Below are 13893 nucleotides of genomic sequence, written 5' to 3' on the forward strand. Positions count from 1 at the left end.
AGTCTTCCATTGTACAAATGCCCCACATTTTGTTTATACATTAATGGACATATGGGTTGTTTCCACCTTTTGGCTATGGTGAATGGTGCTGCTATGAACATTTGCATGCAAATATCTATTCAAGTACCTATTTTAAGTGCTGAAGAGTGGAATTGCTGGGTTGTATGGGAATTGTGCTCAATCTACGTCCAGCTTTTCAAGAAATAGTTCAACTGTTTCCCACAGTGGCTAAACCATTTTACATTCCCTCCAGCAGTGTACGAGGGATCTAATTTCACCACATCCTCACTAACACTTATTATATCTATATGTATACACTTATATATAATATGTATATATTGTATACAATATATGTATGTATACATATATACTGTGTGTGATTATAGCCACAGCAATGGAAAAGAACAACTACTACCGAAAAAAAAAAAAAGTAATGACTTTTAGAGACATGAGATTAAACAAAAGAAACCAGATACAGAATAGTACATGCTGACTGATTCCATTCATATGAAGTTCAAAAACAGATAAAACTTATCTATAGTGATAAGTGTTAGAATAGTGGTTACTTTTAGGAAGGGGAACTTGTTGGAATGCTAGAAATGTATTGAAATGATTAATGACCTACTGGGATGTGTGTGTTTGTGTGTTTGTGTGTGTGTGTGTGGATGGATGGATATACATATATATGTGTAGAGATATAGATAATCATTGAGAAAGCCACTTAAGATATATTTACTTTACTATACAGGAATTATATCTCAGTATTAAAAACCAAGTAAATAAAAGTGTGTATAACTGTTAAATAAAAGATAGTCAAACGGTTCAGGGATCTTTGTCATGTTGTTCTCTTTACGTTTCTGTGTTAAACCAAATTAAAATTGAATGTCATAATTTAAAAGAAGGAGGAGGAGGAGGAGGAGGAGGAAGGAGAAAAGAAAAAACAGCCAGACATCTTGGATCCAATAATTCAACTCCTAAGAATCTACCCTGAGAAATATTTGATATACTAAAAAAATACTTACACACAAGGTATTTCTTACAGTTTTTGTAAACTGTGGGGAAAGGCTAACATCCTACAAAAGGAAAACGACTAAATCAATTCTTATTTAAAATTACAAAAGAATTTGAACTGTCATGGGGAAATATCATAACACAATGATAATTAAAACGTTAGAGGAAGAGTGGGATGCACATTGTAATGAATGGTATGGGCTGCTGTTCTCTATCTTTTGGTTAAGGTCAAGTGTACCCTGTGATCTCAATCATATAAAGTATTTTATAGAATGATAATAGTAGAAATTAAGTGAAAAATAATCTGATCCCAATTTTGTTATCTGTTCACATCTATACACACATATGTACACATACAGAGTAAAAGATAACATTAAAATGACACATACCAAAGTATTGAGAGTGACTACCTTTGATGGTCAAAATAACAAATAATGTTTTGTTTGAATTCTCCAGTATTCCTACAAGGTATATGTGTTACTTTTATAATCAGGAAAAGACCAATAATGTTTTTAATGCTAAAAAAATAAAAATATTAGGAGTAAATACACAAGTATATTTTTAAACATTTTATATACTTTATATATTAATATACTAATATTGTGTATTTACAAACACAATAATAGTGGTTATTTCTAAGAGTTGAGAGTTGGGGAAAATCTTTTCTTTTTTTAAGGTTGAAATTATTTTTATTTTTTATTTTTTTAATTTACATCCAAGTTAGTTAGCATTTGGTGCAATGATGATTTCAGGAGTAGATTCCTTAGTGCCCCTTACCCATTTAGCCCATCCCCCCTCCCACAACCCCTCCAGTAACCCTCTGTTTGTTCTCCATATTTAAGAGTCTTTTACATTTTGTCCCCCTCCCTGTTTTTATATTATTTTTGCTTCCCTTCCCTTATGTTCAACTGTTTTGTATCTTAAAGTCCTCATATTAATGAAGTCATATATTAGTCTTTCTCTGACTGACTAATTTCGCTTAGCATAATACCCTCTAGTTCAATCCGCATAGTTGCAAATGGCAAGATTTCATTCTTTTTGATTGCCGAGTAATAGTCCATTGTATATAGATACCACATCTTCTTTATCCATTCATCCATCGGTGGACATTTGGGCTCTTTCCATACTTCGGCTATTGTTGATAGTGCTGCTGTAAACATTGGGGTGCATGTGCCCCTTGGAAACAGCATGCCTGTATCCTTTGGATAAATACCTAGTAGTGCAACTGCTGGGTCGTAGGGTAGTTTTATTTTTAATTTTTTGACAAACCTCCACACTGTTTTCCAGAGTGGCAGCACCAGTTTGCATTCCCACCAGCAGTGCCAAAGAGATCGTCTTTCTCCGCATCCTCACCAACATCTGTTGTTGCCTGAGTTGTTAATGTTAGCCATTCTGACAGGTGTGAGGTGGTATCTCATTGTGGTTTTGATTTGTACTTCCCGGATGATGAGTGATGTGGAGCATTTTTTCATGTGTCGATTGGCCATCTGGATGTCTTCCTTGGAGAAGTGTCTATTCATGTCTTTTGCCCATTTCTTCACTGGATTATTCGTTTTTTGGGTGTTGAATTTGATAATTTCTTTATAGATTTTGGATACTAACCCTTTAACTGATATGTTGTTTGCAAATATCTTCTCCCATTCCATCGGTTGCCTTTTAGTTTTGCTGATTGTTTCCTTTGCTGTGCAGAAGGTTTTGATTTTGATGAGGTCCCAGTAGTTCATTTCTGCTTTTGTTTCCCTTGCCTCGGGAGACGTGTTGAGTAAGGAGTTGCTGTGGCCAAGATCAAAGAGGTTTTTGCCTGGTTTCTCCTCGAGGATTTGGATGGCTTCCTGTCTTACATTGAGGTCTTTCCTCCATTTTGAGTTTATTTTTGTGTCTGGTGTAAGAAAGTGGTCCAGGTTCATTTATATGCATGTCACTGTCCAGTTTTCCCAGCTCCATTTGCTGAAGAGACTGTCTTTATTCCATTGAATACATTCCATTTCTTCTTTTGTCAAAGAAGAGTCGGCCATACGTTTGTGGGTCCATTTCTGGGTTCTCTATTCTGTTCCTTTGATCTGAGTGTCTGTTCTTGTGCCCGTACCATTCTGTCTTGATGAAGACAGCTTTGTAATACAGCTTGAAGTCTGGCATTGTGATGCCTCCTGCTTTGTTTTTCTTTTTCAAGATTGCTTTGGCTATTCGGGGGTCTTTCCTGATTCCATAAAATTTTAGGATTGTTTGTTCTAGCTCTGTGAAGAATGCTGGTGTTATTTTGATAGGGATTGCATTGAATATGTACATTGCTTTGGGTAGTATTGACATTTTAACAATATTTGTTCTTCCTATCCAGGAGCATGGCATCTTTTTCCATTTTTTTGTGTCTTCAATTTCTTTCATAAGCATTCTATAGTTCTCAGTGTATAGATTTTTCACCTCTTTGGTTAGATTTATTCCTAGGTATTTTATGGGTTTTGGTGCAAGTGTAAATGGGATCAATTCCTTGATTTCTCTTTCTGTTGCTTCATTCTTGGTGTGTAGGAATGCAACGGATTTCTGTGCATTGATTTTATATCCTTCCACTTTGCTGAATTCATGCATCCGTTCTAGCATTTTTTTTGGTGGAATCTTTTAGGTTTTCCATAGAGAGTAGCATGTCATCTGTGAGGAGTGAAAGTATGACCTCCTCCTGGACGATTTGGATGCCTTTTATTTCTTTGTGTGGTCTGATTGCTGAGGCTAAAACTTCCAATACTATGTTGAATAACAGTGGTGAGAGTGGACATCCCTGTGTTGTTCCTGACCTTAGGGGGAAAGCTCTCATTGAGGATGATATTAGCTTTGGGTCTTTTGTATATGGCTTTTATGATCTCGAAGTATAATCCTTCTATACCTACTTTCTTAAGAGTTGTTATCAAGAAAGGATGCTTGCTGTATTTTGTCGAATGCTTTCTCTCCATCTATTGAGAAGATCGTGTGGGTCTTGTCCTTTCTTTTATTGATGTGATAAATCACATTGATTGTTTTGTGGATATTAAACCAGCCCTGCATCCCAGGTATAAATCCCACTTTGTTGTGGTGAGTAATTTTTTTCATGTATTGTTGGATCCGGTTGGCTAATATCTTGTTGAGGATTTTTGCATCCATGTTCATCAGGGAAATTGGTCTGTAGTTCTCCTTTTTCATGGAGTCTTTGTCTGGATTTGGACTCAAGGTAACGCTGGCTTCATAGAAAGAGTTTGGAAGTTTTCCTTCCATTTCTCTTTTTTGATACAGCTTCAAGAGAATAGGTGTTAACTCTTCCTTAAATGTTTGGTATCATTCCCCTGGAAAGCCATCTGGCCCCAGAATCTTGTTTTTTGGGAATTTTTTTATTACTAATTCAATTCCTTTTTTTTTTTTTTTTAATTTTTTTTTTCAACGTTTTTTATTTATTTTTGGGACAGAGAGAGACAGAGCATGAACGGGGGAGGGGCAGAGAGAGAGGGAGACACAGAATCGGAAACAGGTTCCAGGCTCCGAGCCATCAGCCCAGAGCCTGACGCGGGGCTCGAACTCACGGACCGCGAGATCGTGACCTGGCTGAAGTCGGACGCTTAACCGACTGCGCCACCCAGGCGCCCCATCAATTCCTTTTTTTTAAATATTTATTTATTTTTGAGAGAAAGAGACAGAACGTGAGCAGGGGAGGGGCAGACAGAAAGGGAGACACAGAATCTGAAGCAGGCTCCAGGCTCTGAGCTGTCAGCACAGAGCCTGGCGCGGGGCTCGAACCCACGAACTGTGAGATCATGACCTGAACCGAAGTTGGACACTCAACCAACTGAGCCACCCAGGCACCGCAACTAATTCAATTTCTTTTCTGTTCAAATTTTCTATTTCTTCCTGTTTCAGTTTTGGTAGTGTATGTTTCTAGGAATTTGTCCATTTCTTCCAGATTGCCCATTTTATTGGCATATAATTGCTTATAATATTGTCTTACTATTGTTTGTATTTCTGCTGTGTTGGTTGTGATCTCTCCTCTTTCCTTCTTGATTTTATTTATTTGGATCCTTTCCTTTTTCTTTTTGATCAAGCTAGTGGTTTATCAATTTTGTTAATTCTTTCAAAGAACCAGCATCTGTTTTCATTGATCTGTTCTACCGTTTTTTGTTTTTGTTTTTTTGGTTTTGACAGCATTGATTTCTGCTCTAATCTTTATTATTTCCTGTCTCCTGCTGGTTTCAGGTTTCATTTGCTGTTCTTTTTCCAGCTCTTTAAGGTGTAGGGTTAGGTTGTGTATCTGAGGCCTTTCTTCCTTCTTTAGGAAGGCCTGGATTGCTATATACTTTCCTCTTATGACCGCCTTTGCTGCATCCCAGAGGTTTGGGGTTGTGGTGTTATCATTTTCATCGACTTCCATATACTTTTTAATTTCCTCTTTAACTTCTTGGTTAGCCCATTCATTCTTTAGTAGGATGTTCTTCAGTCTCCAAGTATTTGTTATCTTTCCAATTTTTTTCTTGTGATTGATTTCAAGTTTCATAGCGTTAGGGTCTAAAATATGCACGGTATGATCTCGATCTTGTATTTGTTGAGGGCTGATTTGTGTCCCAGTATGTGATCTATTCTGGAGAATGTTCCATGTGCACTGGAGAAGAATATGTATTCTGCTGCTGTAGAATGAAATGTTCTGAATATATCTGTTAAGTCCATCTGGTCTAGTGTGTCATTCAAAGCCATTGTTTCCTTGTTGATTTTCTGTTTAGATGATCTGTCCATTGTTGTAGGTGGGGTGTTGAAGTCCCCTACCATTATGTTATTATTATCAATGAGTTTCTTTATGTTTGTGATTAACTGATTTGTATATTTGGGTGCTCTCACATTTGGAGCATTAATATTTACAATTGTTAGGTCTTCTTGGTGGACCAACCCCTTAATTATGAAATAATGTCCTTCTTCGTCTCTTGTTACAGTCTGTATTTTAAAGTCTAGATTGTCTGATATAAGTGTGGCTGCTCTGGCTTTCTTTTGTCAAACATTAGCATGATAGATGCTTCTCCATCCCCTTACTTTCAATCTGAAGGTGTCTTTAGGTCTAAAGTGGGTCTCTTGTAAACAGCATATAGATAGATCTTATTTTCTTATCCGTTCTGTTACCCTATGTCTTTTGATTGGAGCATTTAGTCCATTGACATTTAGAATGAGTACTGAAAGAGATTAATTTATTGCTATTTTGTTTCTTGTAGAGTTGAAGTTTCTGGTGGTGTTCTCTGGTCCTTCCTAGTCTTTGTTACTTTTGGTCTTTTTTTCCCGTCTTTTCTCCCCTTAGAGAGTACCCCCCTATAATTTTTTGCAGGGCTGATTTAGTGGTCATGAGCTCCTTTAACTTTTGTTTCTTTGGGAAACTTTTGATCTCTCCTTCTATTTTGAGTGACAGCCTTGCTGGATAAAGAATTCTTGGCTGCATATTTACCTGATTCAGCACATTGAATATATTCTGCCACTCCTTTCTGTCCTACCAAGTTTCTGTGGCTAGGTCTGCTGCAAACCTGATCTTTGTTCCCTTGTAGGTTAAGGACTTTTGTTCCCTTGCTGCTTTCACGAGTCTTTCCTTGCCTGAGTATTTTGTGAATTTGACTATGATATGCCTTGTTGATGGTCAGTTTTTGTTGAATCTAATGGGAGTCCTCTGTGCTTCCTGGATTTTGATGTCTGTGTCTTTCCCCGGGTTAGGAATGTTTTCTTCTGTGACTTGTTCACATAACCCTTCTACCCCTTATTCTCTCTCTTCCTCTTCAGGGACCCCTTTGATTCTGATGTTGTTCCTTTTTTTTTTTTTAATTTTTTTTTCAACGTTTTTTTAATTTATTTTTGGGACAGAGAGAGACAGAGAATGAACGGGGGAGGGGCAGAGAGAGAGGGAGACACAGAATTGGAAACAGGCTCCAGGCTCCAAGCCATCAGCCCAGAGCCTGACGCGGGGCTCGAACTCACGGACCGCGAGATCGTGACCTGGCTGAAGTCGGACGCTTAACCGACTGCGCCACCCAGGCGCCCCTGATGTTGTTCCTTTTTAATGAGTCACTGATTTCTTTAATTCTTAAATCATGCTCTTTTGCCTTAGTCTCCCTCTGTTTTTCTGCTTCATTATTCCCCAGAAGTTTGTCCTCTATATCACTGATTCGCTGCTCTGCCTCATCCATCTTTTCCGCTGCAGCAGCCATTTGAGATTGCAGCTCAGTTATAGCATTTATCTCATCCTGGCTAGCTTTTGCTTCTTTCATCTCTGCAGAAAGGGATTCTAATCTATTTTCAACCCCAGGTAGTATTCTTATTATCGTGATTCTAAATTGTGGTTCATACATCTTGCTTGTATCTGTGTTGATTAAATCCCTGGCTATCATTTCTTCCTGCTCTTTATTTTGGGATGAATTCCTTCATTTCGTCATTTTGAAGGAAGAAAAGAAATTAATAAGGTAAAAAAAATTAAAATGAAAAACAACACACACCCACACACACACACAAAAATGAAATAGATGATGCTAGATCCTAAGTGTGTTTTGGTCTGGTTGTTTAAAGGAGCTTGATAGATTAGAGAAAAAAAGGGGGGTGGGTGGGTGGGAAGGAAAACGTTTGACAGTTTGAAAAAATGAACACAATGAAATGGAATAAAATGAAATGGAAGTAAAATAAAATTCAAAAAATATACAAAAAAGTAAAAAATATAGTAGAAAAAATTAAAGAAAAACATTTTTAATAAAAATTGAAAAAGAAAAATAAATTTTTTGTCTTTCTGTATTCAAGAAAAGGAAGTGAAAAAGAAAAAAAAAAGAAAACTGAATAGATGGACCAGCGAACAGACTGAAATACGAGTGAAATCACTTCGTTTTCCCCTAGAAGTCAAACTATGAAACACTTTATAGTTCGTAAACTAAGCAGGCAGAGAGACTTGTGTTCCTGAAGAGCGAAGTTGGCCCAGTTGGGTGGGGCTTAGGGTAATGACTTCGTTCTCCACTAGATGGCGCTGCTCAGCTCACTGGAGGGGATTGTTGTGGCGCTTGCAGGTGTGTATGCGCATGCGCGGGAGCAGTAAAAATGGCGTCATCCAGCTGCCCAGTCTCTAGTATCAAAACCCTGTGCTCTCCCCGACCAGCAATCGTGCACCCATCCTTTGTCTCCAGTTTTCTCTGCTCCCGCTTCTACGCTGTCCGTGACCAAGCCGTCAGGTTGCCGGCGGCACCTCCCTCCTGAGTTTTATCTCCGTCGCGGCTGTGCTTCCCGACCCCTCACTTCGGAGGGACTGCGGCTCGGACCCGCTCTGATCCTCTGAGGGAGGGTCTCCCCGAGCAATGGCCGGTGGCGGCCGCAGCCAGGAACGTTCGCGGGACCGCTGCTGCTGCCGCCGATGCCCAGAGACCGCAGCCGGGCGCCCGCCCACCCCAGAGAAAGTTTCGCATAGCAGCGGCGTTTCAGGGATCATGGACAATCACAACACGCATCTGGCCCCAGGCTTCGCCCTTAAAGACCTTGTTCCTCCACCAGCGAATGTGGTTGTTCTCTGGGGTCTGCTGGGACCGGGTGGCCACACAGCCTCGACCAGATGTCCTCCCAGCAGGGAAACCGCCTCTCCCCGTGTGACCCGAGGATAACCAGACTTCACTCTGCTCCTGGGGATCCGCCCTTCCCACCGGAGCCCCTCCAGGTAACGAGCTGCGGAGTTTCAGACTCTGCCGTCCCGTTTCTAGAGTGTTAAAGGAATTTCAACCCTCTCCTTTCTCCTTTCTCCCTTTTAGTTCAGTCCTTGTGACTGTTTCTGCTTTTCCACTTTCTCTCCAGCTGCTTTGGGGGGGGGGCGGGGGTCCTTTTCCCAAACTCTCCCCTGTCTCCATTCTCTCTCTGCAGGCAGTAACAGCTCCCTGCCCTCAGTGGCTTCTCCCTCCCCCAGTTCGCCTCTCCGCGCCGCGTACCTGCTGAGTTCTGTGGTTCACGTTGTGCAGATTGTCGTGTTAATCCTCAAATCAGTTTTCTAGGTGTGCAGGGTGGTTTAGTGTTGATCCGGCTGTATTCCATGGACGCGTATTTCAAAAACTTCCGTGCTGTTTCACCATCTTCGCTCCTCCCCGAAATCTTTTCCTTCTTAATTCTCTGAATTCTCCAGTCATGTATACTGAGCACATGCTGCTTCATCTGTGAAAGGTGGATGAATTCTGATTCTAAAAACGCATGAGTAATACAATTCTGTAATCCTCGAGGACAAAACCAGCCCTCACAGCCGTGCCCAGAACCCTGTCTGTTTGCATTAGTCTAGGGTGATAATGCTTCAAGTTCAGTAACTGGTTGAAGCAACCATCTGCGTGGAATTATTAAATGGCTCTTCCAGCCCTGGCTTCTCATCCTGGCTCAGTGCTCGCCCTTCAGGGAATGCCAGATTCAGTAGGGATGCTGGATGATTACAAAGAGCCAGGACAGCAGCGGGGCCCAATGCCACACACTTTCGTAACTGTCATCTGGGTTGGTTGAAAGGGAAAATAGTGCAATGTCATTTTGTTAATTTGATGCTTCATCCAGCGTGTTAACAATTTGCAAATGTGAATGACACTGAGTTTATCAGAACAGCACAGTTTTCAAAAACACAGGCTTTGAAATTTGGAGGATCTGAGTTCAAGCCCCCATGCCGCCACCTGCCAGCTGTGTTACCCTGTGGGACATATCACTTAGTTTCTCTAAGCTTCCCTTTTTTACCTCTAAACCTCTAATGACACTGCCTACCCCAGAGGGCTGCCATGGTGACAAAATGTGACAACGCATGAGAGTACATCGGGGGGCCTCAACATGAGTGGTTGCCATCATCATCGTTGTTGTTTTTATTATTACTACTACTTATACATTGTGTTGGATGACCTTTTGAGTTCTCACCTTTTTGGGCATTCACCCAATGAAGTCTCCAAAACAAAACAGAGACTTATTAAATGACAGTGGGCAGAGAGGCTGGAACCCTCACACGTTGCCAGTGGAAGTGGACAATGACAAGGCCACGTTGGGAGGCAGCCTGGCAGTTTCTCAAAAGGGCAAACACAGTTACTGTAGGACCCAGCAATTCCTATCCTGGTGATGCATCCATGAGAAATGAAAAAATATGACCCCAGGAAAATGTGTGCACAAATGTTCACAGCAGGGGCCTCCATGAGAGCCAGAAAGGTGGAAACAACGTAAATGTCCATCAACAGATGAATGGGAGAACAAAATGTGGTGATATTCTTAGAGTGAAATAGCATTTAGTAATTTTGGAAGTACCGATAGATGCCACAACATGGATAAATCTCAAAAGATGCCAGTCCTCATAGGCCACATGTGTGTTGTATGATTCCATTCATATGCCATGCCTGGGCTGTAGATCTATACAGAAAGCACATCCATAGAAAGTCTGTAGAGAAAGGAAGCAGGTAGTGGTTGCCTCGGGCTGGGGGTGGAGGGAGGTGGGGTTCCAAAGCACAACAATACACTTTCATCATGCAGGGCTGGGGTTACCATAGATCCCGTCTCCCATCCAAACTGGTTGTGTTGTTGGGTTTGTTCTGTTTGTAAAGCCCGTGATCGATGTCTGAGGAGGGCATAGCATTCGTAAAGCAAATCTGCTTGTGTGTGTTTGGCGTCTACAGCAAATACAGATGGGGCACAATAGAGTGAATGTGTCAGTAGAACCCCTCCTGGCTTAGGGAGAAGTGACTATGGAATTAAGAATGTAAGTATGAGTCTGGGTTTTAAGGTTTCATCTCTGTGACGATGAAGGAACATATCATTGGTTCCAACACACACCATCACACAACAGACACTACCAACATTCCAGTGTGCACGTACATCCAGGTTTATAGTCCTAGCTGCACCCCTTGCTGGGTCATGACCTCACCAAGTCACTTCTCTCCATGCTGCTGACATAGCTCCAAGATCCCTGATGGTCTATTTATTGCCATGTCCAATAGCACCGTTTCTGTCATCATCCTACTCAGTCTCTTAAAAAAAAAAAAAATGCAACCTTGTGAGCCAGACCCTACTCTCAACTCCCACTCCACCTGGCTTCCAAGATTGCTCTCTCCTGGTCCTCCCGGTTCCAGCCCCCGCTGTTCCGTCTCCCTCACGAGCTCCTTCTCCATTGCTCGCCCCCTTCGGTAATGGTTCCCCAGTGCTTATCCTCTGTCATCTCTTCTCTTCACATTCTTCACCCCTTCCGAGGTAAACCTATCCTTTTTTGTGGCCTCACCATCAGCGGCTTCCAATCTCCATCTCCGGCCCCTGTTCCTCCAGTGTGCTCCCTCTACCCCACCTCTTGGAAATTCCCAGAAGTTTTGGAGAAATTGATAAGAGGGGAATGGATTTGAAGAGAAAATAGAGTTAAAGAGAGTTTCGGAAGGCACACTGTGTCTGTTCTTCAAGGAGGCTTAGGAGAGAGAAAAGAAACTGTGGAAATATGTGCCCAACCCCCCAGACATGAAATCCTGCATCTGTTAGAGAGCAGGGACTGTTGCTTCTGCATGAAATGCTCAAGGAGATGGGATCAGCTGTTTTGGCCCACACTGGGACGTGATATTCTTATGGAAGGCACCAAGTCTAGTGCCTGGGTAGGGTACGGAGGGAGTCAGAAAAATCCCAGGGTGTGTGGGGACTTTCCCTGTGCTATTGTGCTTTTTGTTTTTTTAAAGCTGACATTCATTGAGCGGTTACTACATACTGGGCACTTTACAAGACCTACCCGTCTTCACGCTATATTCTGAATATCCTGAGACGGGGGCTTTTCGTTCAGAGAGGCCCTCACTAATAAGTAAGTAAACCACTTACTAACAAGTGCAGGACCCGTACACAGTCTCAGCCAGCCAGTCTCAGAGGCCAAACACTTACCCACAGTTCATATCACCTCTCAAAGCTTTCCTTCCTTCTCAAGGAATCACCATGGCAATGGCGGGAAAAGGGGTGTATAACCTCAGTCCGAACATGTTCACAATCAGACTCCTTAGATCTCTCTCCCAAACCTGCTCGACCTGAATTAGAAATCTCACATGTTTCCTAAGTACCTTATTCTTAAATATTCCACAGTCTCCCCCACACATAGTCGGTCACCAAATCCTCTGATTCTACCTTAGGAATCTCTCCCAAATCCAACAGTGCCCCCCCATTCCCACTGCCTTGCTTTAGGTCAGTTCTGCATCATCTTTGACTTAGACTATTGCAAAAATCATCTTCTCTGTTTTCCCCCCACTAGAGACCATTCTCCACACTGCTTCTAAAATTATCTTGAAACATATACACATCCAATGCCACTCATGTGGTTAAAAACCTCCATTGGATTCCTGCTGCCTGTAGAATAATTTACATAACCAGTCTCCTTGGTTTTAAGGAAATCAGGTTATCCCCAGCTTCTTGAGATTATCAAGAAAATGTGAGGAAAACCTCACAGTTAAAACTTGGTAGACATCTTTTATTTCCTTAGGATGAATTCCTAACGGTAAAACTGCTGAGTCAGAGGATATGTGTATTGTGAAAAGCATCTGATGCCTTGTATTAAACCATCCTCCAGAAATGTCGTGCCAAGTTATATTCACCAGAAGCCTGTACTGCAACTTACTACAATTCACATGTTTACAGGAGTATATCCGTGGAGTAGAAGTGTGCTCTGTGCACTTTCAAATCATCAGAGCTGGAATATCAAACGGCACAGAGTAGATACTCAGTACACGTTTGTTGAATGAATGAATGAACGGAGTAAGTGGAAGAAAAGTCCATTAAATGCTCCCTGATTTGTGTATAGCTTTCATAAGCATATCATAACCCAGCTGCTCTGGGCTGTGTCTTCATTCGCCTGACCGTTTCACGTGGAATCGTTCAGAAGCATCCCTTTGTACACGGGGCTGATATTTTTGGATGCTCCACCATCCTGCTCCATCCAAGGAGCGAAATCCTTGCATCCGATCCACACGGACTGTGTAGGTACAGGCTCAATTCTACTCTCTTCAAATTTCCATCATCACCTAGGCGGGTTAGTACTCTTTGCAAAAGGGTTGACATAAACGAGGTAGCAAACTTAGTAGAGGTGCTGAAAGTTCACAGATCTGTGTTCCCAGATGCATATATACAACTCTGTTGGACAGCTCCACTAGAATAAATGTCCCAGAAGCACTCAAATCCCTTCTCTTCAAAACCAGCCACAGCTGATGACATTTTTGTTCCAGCCAGTCGTGCAAGCCAGAAAACTGTGTATTTTGACCTACAAATCTTGCTGATATTAGCCTGAGTGCATCTATATTAATTAACCTATAGTTTATCCCTTCCTCTCTGTTTCTACTGTCATTGAACTAATTTGGGCTCCAGTGATCTCTTCCCTGGATGCGGTAGACATTTAACATTTACCCTTTTAACAAATGTTTGTTAGCACACATTCTGTGCCAAAGAATGTACTAGATTCCAGGGTTCAGCCATGAAGAAGTGTTGTTCAGTAGTTGGCAGAAACTGTGGGCTGATGCAGGTGGCCAATGCATAATATATCACCTTCTTGGAGATTTATGATGAATATTAGCATCTTAGAAGCTCTGAGAACTGTTGAGTTTTGTGTAACCCTGTGTTTCCCACACTTCTCTGAACAAAGAACCCTCTTGTCAGATAAGAGCGATGAAGTTCTTAAAACCAGATCTCAAAAAGCACATACTGGGAAGTCCTCATGAGAAGGAACATAAAGGTTTCAACCAAGAGCTTATTATATTTATTTCCCTGGGGATGCCCTAATTTGCTAGGTTCTGTCTATAAACAAGCTGCTTTTGCGAATATGTGGTTTCCCTGTTTTATGAAACAAACACGTATGTAACTGGCCATCTGCAAAGAGTGCTGTGGTAGAGGTAAGCAACAAATGCCAAGAAGCACTGGTTTAGATGA

At 41.5% G+C, this 13893-nt stretch overlaps 1 protein-coding gene across 1 annotated transcript in view; it reads right to left on the reverse strand.

Annotated features, from left to right (window-relative positions):
- Positions 1-10399: 10399 nt before the first annotated feature.
- The window catches only part of MPV17L (MPV17 mitochondrial inner membrane protein like), a 32673-nt gene continuing 29179 nt past the window's right edge, over positions 10400-13893 (reverse strand). The window contains exon 4 of the mRNA XM_058711927.1: positions 10400-10628. Within this exon, the coding sequence (XP_058567910.1) occupies positions 10500-10628 (129 nt within the window). The 3' untranslated portion in view covers positions 10400-10499. The remainder of the gene's footprint in view (positions 10629-13893) is intronic.

The sequence above is a fragment of the Neofelis nebulosa genome, chromosome 18 (assembly GCF_028018385.1).
Source record: "Neofelis nebulosa isolate mNeoNeb1 chromosome 18, mNeoNeb1.pri, whole genome shotgun sequence".
Lineage (NCBI taxonomy): Eukaryota > Metazoa > Chordata > Mammalia > Carnivora > Felidae > Neofelis > Neofelis nebulosa.